The 10,214-nt window shown below is 37.5% G+C and overlaps 1 protein-coding gene across 1 annotated transcript; it reads right to left on the reverse strand.

Moving 5' to 3' along the window:
- Positions 1–3,258: 3,258 nt before the first annotated feature.
- Positions 3,259–6,763, reverse strand: LOC138824951 (zinc finger protein 717-like; the record flags this gene model as incomplete). The annotated part of the gene is made up of 4 exons (XM_070019344.1): positions 6,625–6,763; positions 5,349–5,438; positions 3,419–4,683; positions 3,259–3,339 (listed from the first exon to the last, which is right to left on the reverse strand). Coding segments are annotated over exons 1-4 (1,575 nt in total), but the record flags the coding sequence as incomplete, so codon positions are not given.
- Between the last annotated feature and the right edge of the window lie 3,451 nt (positions 6,764–10,214).

The raw sequence follows: 10,214 nt of genomic DNA on the forward strand, positions 1-10,214 counted from the left end.
GGCCTCAACTCAGTTCCTGTGTTGAACACCTCATATTGGCACAAAAACATTTCTTCATGAAAGTGTGAAAGTAGAGCTCTTCATGTAACGAAACTGCTCTAGACATATGTAGAATGACTGGCTTATATAGGATCTGGAGTCTTGGTCTTGGTTTACTAATTAAGCACTTTCTGATGTAACAGATATTTTTTCTAAATGCCTCCAGGATATCTTTAATTACATAACTATACTGTGGCATCTATCTTGGCTCTAGAAATTCTAAATTTAGGTCAACCTTTGTGTTTCTGTAAAAGAAGACAGTATATTTGTTGGAAGCCACATTTGGGAAGATGGAATACTGGAGTCTTTATTACACAGCTAGCAGTCTGCAAGCAGCCTGATGTAACAAAGACTTGCAGTCCACAAAAACACTTAGACAGCTTGGAAACAGGACAGAAGAAAAAAAATAAAAACAACACTAAGAATCCAATCAGCAAAATACGGATACAGGTGGAACCATTGCAACAATAAGTACACATTGTCATGTCAGAAACAAACTTTACAACTTTGGGGGTGGGGGCGGAGGATTGAGTGCGAGGCCAGAAGGCTTGGAAGGATGGGAAGGGGAAACAAAGGAGGAGGCTGCAATTCTTGATAAGAAATGTACTCATTATCTTTCCCATGTAATTTTAACCCCTCTATACAGTATTTTTACAATAAAAAATAAATTAAAAAAAGAAAAAAAAAGAATACAGTGAAAATCTAAAAGAAGAAAGAAACCAATCAGCTCCGAGAGAGTGCTGAATTGACACTCTATAATGACCAGAGACAAGCCAGGAGACAGGACACAGGACATGATCACAGAGACATGTACCATGGCATCTAGTGCCACTGCTGTTCCAGCCTAAATAGGGCCTAAGCAGGAGGCAGGTCCACAGTAAATTCCAGTCCGAGGCACTGGACTAACAGATTGAGTAACATATCAGCCAAATGCTCACCCCTGCTTCCAGGGAACCAGCCACAACCATCATTTGGGTGGCAAGTGATGGATGGGGGAATTTCCTTCCCCCTGCATGAAGACAAGATGCCAGACCCACCAGCCACACCTGACCTCATTAGTTAATATAACTGAATTATTAAATCAATTTATAAACTGTTACATCCTCTTTATCATTTTGTAAACAGTTCAAGAATTTGCTTTTTATAAAAGCCATTTTTCTTGAGGCCCACCTCTGAAAGAATAATTTTCACATTCACCAAAAATTAAACATTCTTCTTTTGAAAAGTTTATTTCTTCCTTCTTCCTCATTCCTTCCTTCCTCTTTCCCTCTCTCACTTCCCTCCTTTCTTGCTGCCTTGCTTCCTTCCTTCCTTCTTTCCATCCTTCGTTCTTCCCTTCCTCTCAGAGCCTAAAAGTGATGCTGTAGCTCAAGTGGCAGATGGTTTTATTTTTTTGTTAACTTCAATTTTTGAGAGAGATTAATCAATATCTTCGTGTGCTTGATTATTTCCTCTAATGTCAAATCTACTTTGGCCCTCTATGAGATAACACAGGTATAACACATCTTTAACACTAGTGTTTTATTATAGCTCACTCAGCAGAACAACTAAATGGGCTCAGAGTGAATCAATCATAAGTTGCTCATCACCAGTGATTAATTAAAGAAATGACCAAGCACTGAAGACATTTTGAAGTTCTCCCCCCCAAAGCAAAATGCTGAGACTCTTGTCTTTATTAATCCACCATATTTTTTAGAATATATATTTAATTGTAAAGATACTGTATAAATTGGTTATACTATTATATGAATTAGGTTATGAATACATTTCCTATCGAGCATTGTTACCCCTCTGAGAAAGACTTTACTACTATGTATGTACTGCAATAAGGACTAATATCTTCCAGTAGATCTTCCATTCAATAACTGAACTGGAATAAGTTAGTCATTTGTACAGTAATGCTGGATCACACATACAGAGGGGGACTTAAGGGAGCAATAGACAAAAAGTTGTTCTCATGTTCTTGCCTCCAATCATAACAGTCTTCACTCAACTATTGTTCCCCTAACCATGAGGGAGATGATCTGAATCCAGTCCCAAAGGGACAGACCTCATATTTCTAAGAAGAGTTTATCAAATTACTCTGACACACCATTCCTTAGTATAAAAGATGCAAGTTAATAACTTTAATCTCTGAATTACATGTTATAACTGGTTGTTTCCACACACTTTGGATAATATTGAAAGATACCATCCCCACTCAACACGATGAAAGTCTGAGAAATGTTGGCTCAAAGAAAGCTGAAGAATGAAGAATGGTTTCCTAACACACCTAGCTTACCTCTGCCATGAAGGATTTCTCTGTATAATTTACAGAGGTTTTCTGACAAAGATTTTCCTACATCGGGCTTCTTTCCTGGGTGAATGTTCTAATACTTGCTGAAGGTTGGCTTCTGGTTGAAAGACTTCCTCTCATGTTTATATTTACAGAGATTCTGTCATGTGTCCAGGTATCTGATACCTGTACAGATGGGACTTCTGGCAAAATGTTTTCTGTACTCGTAATTTCTTTCCTGTCTCTGCTCTCACATAAGGCTGAGGACTCAGTTCTGATTGAAAGTCATTTCACATATGTTCTATGCACTACTTTCTTTTCTCCTATGTGAGTCAGTTCTCTGATGAACATGAGGTATTCCTTTCTGATCAAAGGATTTCCACATTTGTAATGTTTTTAAGATTACTCCGCTGTGTGTCCCATGAACTTGGATCCATGACTACTTTGAAGAACTCTCCACAATTATTATATTTGTATTTTCTCGCCTGTGTCTGTTCTCTGATGCAAACTGAGTTAGGACTTTTTCTTGAAAGCCTTTCCATTTATTTTTCCTACATAGGATTTCTCTCCTCTTTGTTTGTGAGGGTGTGTCTCTGTGTGTCTGTGTGTTTTGTGTGTTTTATGAACCCTGAGCTGTGTTTTGTAGTTGGAGGACTCCACATCTGCTATATCATGAGGTCTCTATCCTGTATTGGTTCTGTATTGCAATTTCAATTTTCTTACAGATCAAAGACTTTCCCATTTGGTACAATCCTAAGTTATTTCATTTGTGTGAATCAACTTATGTGTGTTAAGCTGTGACCTCCAGGTCTTTCCACACTGGTTGCATTCATAAGGTTTCTCTTCTTGTGTTCTGTGATGGATGTTAAGTTGTGCCTTCCAGGTGAAAGAATTTCCATGCCTGCTACATACATAACATTTCTCTCTGGTGGGTTTTTTTTCTGATGGACAGAAAGGTGTATGTTCTGGGTGAAAGACTTTCCACATAGCTTACAATCATAAAATTTCTCTCCTGTGTGTGCTCTCTGGTTGACAGTAACATGTAGATCTTAGCTGAAATATGTTCTACAAATATGACATTCAAAAGGTTTCTTTCCTGTGTGCTTTCTGATGGACAGTAAGGTATGACTTTTTGGTGAAAGACTTTCCACACACATTACATTCATAAGGTTTCTCTCCTGTGTGTGTTCTCTCATGGACAGTAAAGTGTATCTTCTGGGAGAAAGACTTTCCACACACATTACATTCATAAGGTTTCTTTCCCGCGTGTGTTCTCTGGTGGACAGTAAGGTATGACTTCTTGGTGAAAGACTTTCCACACATGTTACATTCATAAGGTTTCTCTCCTGTATGTGTTCTCTCATGGACAGTAAAATTCAGCTTCTGGGTGAAAGACTTTCCACACACGTTACATTCATAAGGTTTCTTTCCTTCGTGTGTTCTTTGGTGGACAGTAAGGTTTGACTTCGTGGTGAAAGACTTTTGACATATGTTACATTCATAAGGTTTCTTTCCTGTGTGTGTTCTCTGGTGGTCAGTAAGGTTTGACATCTTGGTGAAAGACTTTCCACACATGTTACATTCATAAGGTTTCTCTCCTGTGTGCGTTCTCTGGTGGACAGTTAAGTGTAGCTTCTGGGTAAAAGACTTTCCACACACATTACATTCATAAGGTTTCTTTCCTGTGTGTGTTCTCTGGTGGACAGTGAGAGTTGACTTCTTCGTGAAAGACTTTCCACACATATTACATTCATAAGGTTTCTCTCCTGTGTGTGTTCTCTGGTGGCCAGTAAGCTTTGCCTTGCAGGTGAAAGACTTTCCACAAATGTTACATTCAAAAGGTTTCTCTCCTGTGTGTGTTCTCTGGTGGACAGTAAGCTTTGATTTCTGGGTGAAAGACTTTCCACACATGTTACATTCAAAAGGTTTCTCATTTGTGTGTCTTCTCTGGTGGACAGTAAGGTATGCCTTACTGGTGAAAATCTTTCCACACATTTTACTTTCATATGGTTTATCTCTTGTGTGTATTCTCTGAGGGACAACAGGGTATGTCTTCTCAGTGAAAGACCTTTTACATTGTTTATATTCTTCAACTACAGAAGACACATGAGGACTATATACAGCACACATCTTACCAAGTTCACTGAAAACACTCATGTTCTGACACCCAGTGACCTTTTCTGTCCTCATTCCTAAGGAGTTCCCATTACTCTTAATCAGTTCTGACTTACGTTTTGAGCTCAAATTAAAACTTTTTATAAATCTCAATTTTTCCTCCCCTGGGTTACTATTCATGACTGCTATGTCAGAGAGATATTTATTGTGACTTTCCTGACAGGTGCTAATCACATCCTCCATTTCTTGGACATCTAAAATGCATAACAGAAAAATAGACAAAAACATAAATGAGATCCACACATTCCTTACTGTAAAGGTATTTTCTCACATTTTAACTGTTACATGATTTTCAAATACCAAAGCATTGTTTCGTGCAGAATATAAACTTTTTTCTGCAACTTACTATGAATGTAGTCCTGATATTTTACAATGGAAAATAATGTTTTTCTGTATTTCACATTTTTCTAGGATATATTTACTGAAATTATTCATCTATGTACTCTTAATGGTTCCATTCTGAATCTCACTCTATGCCCAGCACAATTCATGAGATATTGTCCTGATCAGAGAATAGCAGCACTACCATTCTCCTATTTTCCTCCTACCTGCATAATACTATTTTAAAAGAAAATGAGATCTCCTTTTATATATTTATTATTGTCTTTTATCTTAAAGAATGACTTCTCTACAGGCAAAGAGAATTGCTAACAAATTTAGTTTGTCTCCACGTGAATTCTTTTTTTTTTTTTTCTCCACGTGAATTCTGGATTGACAATTCCTTGAGACAAAGGATCACCTAGTTCTCTGCCACACATGACTCAGGGGCACTAGGAATACTATCGCTCTGTACAGCTCAAGATAAACAGACCAACTGGACTCAGGACCCATCATCACCATTCAAGATGCTTTAACTCACCTGTAAAATTCTTGTCTGAGGCTTCTCTTATCCATGGATCTGCACCTTGCTCCAGCATCACAATCAATTTGGGTTTAGGAACACAGTGCCCTGTGATTAAGAAATAGTGGAGAACAATTGCTCTTGCTGGGTCATCATTAATGTAAGGTCTCAGACATCCTGTCCATAAGGTTGCTCCTAAATCTAGTTCCTCAATTGTTTTTGGGAGGTTGGGGTCCAGTTCTGGGGCCTGAACTCTGGGCCTGGGCACTGTCCAGCAGATCTTTAGCTCAAGGCAAGCACTGTATCACATGAGCCACATCGCCAATATTTTTCTGCTTATGTGGTACTGAGGAATCAAACACAGGGCCTCATGCATGGAAGGCAATTCCTCTACCACTGAACCACCTTCCCAGCCCATGGTTTCTCAATTCTTAAGAGCTCCATGGTGGAATAGCATCCACCTTTGGGTTTATTTTGCCAACTGTGTAGCTTGAACTCAGCTCTTTTGCTAAAGGCTAGCATTCTACTAGTTTGAGTCTTTTCTATATTTCTAGTTTTTGAATGGTTAATTGGAGATAAGAGTCTCATGGTATTTTTCTACAGCTGCTGGTTTCAAATTGAAACCTTCAAATGTCAGCCTCTGGACTATCTAGGATTTGTAGCTTGAATCACTAAACGCTGTAGCAGGTTTGGCTTACAAATACACACTTTCACCTACTGATTTCCAGAGCATACTGTCCGTAGTAATATATGTTCTATTCTAGACTGTAGATCCACCTATAATAATTACCCAAGTCTGGGAAGTCAGTCTCCTATTAGTGGATCATAGCTTAGAACTTTTGTCCAACTATTGATTTGCCTTCTTAAAGAATGAGAATAAAATTAGCTCTTGAGTTACATACAATGAAGTTGAAGTTTTCCTTATTAAAAAAATGACACTTCCCATGGCCTAGAATCTTTCTTTTTTTTTTTTTTAGAAAATGTAGTGGTCCAAAGGCTTACATCTGTAATCCTACATTTAGTAGGTGAGATCAGAAGAGGCAGGCTTGAAACCAACCTGGGCATGTAAACACAGAATATACCCCAAAACAAAAGTCAAAATAGAATTGTGGCTCACGCACTAGTGTGAAAGACAAACAACACCAAGCTCTCAGACTTAAATTTGACTGGCTTATATACTAGCAGTTTTTTACCTGGGAATGGACTGGAATCTTCTCCCTAAATAAGATAAATAGTCTAATATCTACTAAAATAAAAGCACTTGATCTTCCAAGTAAAAATAACCTTTGCTCACCCAAGGACATGAGGTTGCTATAGGTCTCCAGCATTACATCTCTATGAAGGGTCCTCTGACCAGGATCCAGATCCTGCCACTCCTTCCAGGTGAAGTACACAGCCACATCCTCAAATGAGATCAGCTTCTGTAATGGCATATTTCCATCAAGAAATTAGACCTGGGTTATGAGAATTCCAACCTGGAAATTCATTATGCTGCAGGTATGCTTTGGTCTTACATACAATGTTTGCAGCTAGCTTTGTTATCTATTCACTGGGAGAATTAAATACCAAACTAGAAATATTTGACAATACATAAACCTGGTCATTAAAATACTCAGATTTACAGGGCACTGTTGACTTATGCCTGTAATCCGAGTTGAGGCTGAAGTCTGAGGATCAAGATTCAAGGCCAGCCCAGGCAGGAAAGTCCATGAGACACTTATCTCCAATAAACCACCAGAAAATAAAAGTGGCACTGTCACTCAAGTGGTAGCACTCACCTTAACCTGAAGAGCTGAGGGAAAACAACCAGACCCAGAATTCAAGCCCCAAGACCAATAAAAAAAATTACAGTTTCCATAATGCATGCAAGCACATTTCTGCAGCTAGCAATAGAGACAAGATAAAAACTCTAAGGAGACAATATTCTGGCATGATAATATTAAGTCTAAGGAGGTGTCTGAAAAATTATATTATCATTTTTGATAAAATTCAGTACATACCATGGTAAAAATGAATTAAACCAATATTTTTCCTTCATTTACACATACTGCCTCACCATAAATCCTATTTAGACCTTCTATTAACAAGTACTCTCAAAAGCAAGCAGCACACATTCAGGATTTCACATGGAATACAGAATATAGAACATTGCTAGATCTATGAAAAGCAGTGTCCACATGAATGTTCAAAAAACAGTAACAGTACTCGAGAAAGTAACTAATGATTGATTGGGCCCTTATAAGATTTAATTGAGTTCCCACATAAATATATCCATGGTTTACCATATTTGAATTAAATACTAAATATTAAAATGTGGTCATAAATACCCTGATATTTCCTTCCTATGTAAAAAAGAACTGCTACCATGAAATTTTGTAAACTTTGCCTACATTCTACAATACAAAATATAGGTGAGAGAAAAAAATGTTCCTGGACAAGGTTTTCATTTTAATAGGCCTTCATGGAAGGTGAAGGCAAATATCGGGAGGCTCAAGGAACACTCAAGATGACAAAAATGCTCAATATGACCAAATGCTAAAATGCGTCACATATTCCTGAGTCCTTTCTCCAGTAGATCTCTAAGGATATATTTTCACTTGTGTTAGTTAATAGTGAAATTCCTCAGAGATCAAAATCAATTAGTGAGTAAACATCTGTGAGATTTTGCGACAAGTGATATTTCTAATAGAGAACATATCGTCACTGTATTATTTTTTTTCAACACTAGTTCCAATCTTATACTGGCAGTGAATTAAAATATTCAAAAGTAGTGGGAAGGAAAAACAAAACTGAATAGCACATCAAATGAAGTTAGACCAACACAAAATCAGGAGAAAACAGATTTTCTTGTAGTGTATCAATTGGTAGAAGGAAGTACTTTCTGTTGGGAACTCAGAAGTTGAGTTGAAGGGAAAAATGTTTGAGAGGTTGGACTTCCAACCTGACAGCAATGAGAGCACTGAGAGCTGGCTGCAAAAGGCTTAAAAGAGAATTCGGGAGAGGGTTAAGAGACTGGAGTGCAGGCCTTTTCCTTACTGTTGGAAAGATAGCATCTGAAACTGAGGTGCTGTTGACCTTGAAGGCTAGGTAAGGTGAACTGCATGTCTGCATTTTCTCTAGGCAACAGTCTTCTGTGTCAGGAGAATAAGGAAACATGTTTTACTCACAACCTATTGTGGCTCTGATTGTACTATTAATGTAGATACTTCATTTTTGCATGTTATCAATGGTAATCTTCCCTGTGTGCACTCAAGGAACTATGCTAGCTTGATGGCACCCAGGGACCAAGTGCCAGAGAGCCTTCAGAACCCTGGTTTCCCCTAAGTCTGTTTATGATTTTGTGTTTCTCTAATTTTTTTTGTTTCTGGAATCCTGTAGAACTCTCTAGGCAACAATTTTCCTATACTATGGGTAAGAAAAATGCCAATCCTAAGAGCCATGTCAGCAACGTAAAACTGATCACTAAGAAAATCTTGTTCCAGATAGATCATTTGAAGAAAAGAAACAACTGAGACACATATGGAGGAAAGAGGGAACGAGAAAAGAAAAAAATGATAGAAAAATAGATACAAAGAGAGAGAAAGAGAAAAATAACACTAGCAAGTAGAAAATCAAAAATAGAGAGAGAAAATAGAGTAAAGAAATCTTGTGAGAATACTTTAGAAAACAAACAAGAATTTGTAGAAAGACCATAAAGCTTAGCAACAAATACAGGTGAAGTTTCAAGTAAGACCAAGACCATGAAGCAGTCCAAGAACTATATATGGAGAGTAATGTAAGTACATATAGGTTAATCATTCCTTAAGAACACATGAAGGTATGTATGACCCCACTATTTCAGCAATTCCAGGAAAATTTTATTGAGATAGTTTAATGTTACTCATGAGGAAGTGATCTGGTGGCAAACTATCCTTCACCTTCCATGAGAAGTAACCTGCTTTTTGGCATTACATCACATAACAGGTATGACTACATTTTATGACAAGATGAAACCTAGACATTCTGAAGCCAATCTGAATTCAACTTAGAATATTCAATCTGCTAAACCTACAAGCAATCTTTATCTGCTAATTTACAAGCCATCTTTACCTGATTTATGAATATGTTCCTGAGGCTGAATCTGTGTGGTTGGTATTGTTGTTAATTCTTGGACATCTTTAGGTTCATATAATGGAATGCAAAATAAATGAAAAATAAAAAAAATCAACTCACCAGAGATCCATTCATTCTGTCTTGCTGCTGACAATGAGCAGAAGATTCCGTAAGCATGACTGGGATAAAAGGAAATGATGCAGTCAGAAATGAATCTGTGAGATTTTGACCTAGAATTTCCTCTTGCAAATATGATACATGGGCTGGAAAACCATAAACTTTTTTTTAAATTTTTATTTATTTTTATCGTGAAAACGTAAAGCCTTCTTATAAGCAAAGAATCTTTAATTTCTCAGGCATAGCATTAAAGTGTCCAATAAACACAAATCCAGTCCAATTCCTGATAGATAGATATTATTAAACCAACTAATTTTTATGTTTATGTACACACTAAATTCGAACAAATGAATGTTCCCACTGAAATTATTGAATAATTAAAAGCAAAAACATATATTTCCACTAAAAGTCATTCCTTATTACTGAATATACTTCAGGATATGTGAACTGCTTTTTTTTCCTTTTTTTTTTTTTTTTTTTTTTTTGCCAGTCATGGTGCTTGAACTCTGGGCCTGGGCGCTGTCCCTCAGCTCTTCAGCTCAAGGCTAGTGCTCTACCACTTGAGCCACAGCAGCACTTCCAGCTTTTTCTGCTTATGTGGTGCTGAGGAATCAAACCCAGGGCCTTATGCATGCAAGGCAAGCACTCTACCACTGAGCCACCTTTCCAGCCCAT

The sequence above is a fragment of the Dipodomys merriami genome, unplaced genomic scaffold (genome assembly GCF_024711535.1).
Source record: "Dipodomys merriami isolate MVZ:Mamm:240054 unplaced genomic scaffold, mDipMer1.0.p SCAF_130, whole genome shotgun sequence".
NCBI classification, from domain to species: Eukaryota; Metazoa; Chordata; class Mammalia; order Rodentia; family Heteromyidae; genus Dipodomys; species Dipodomys merriami.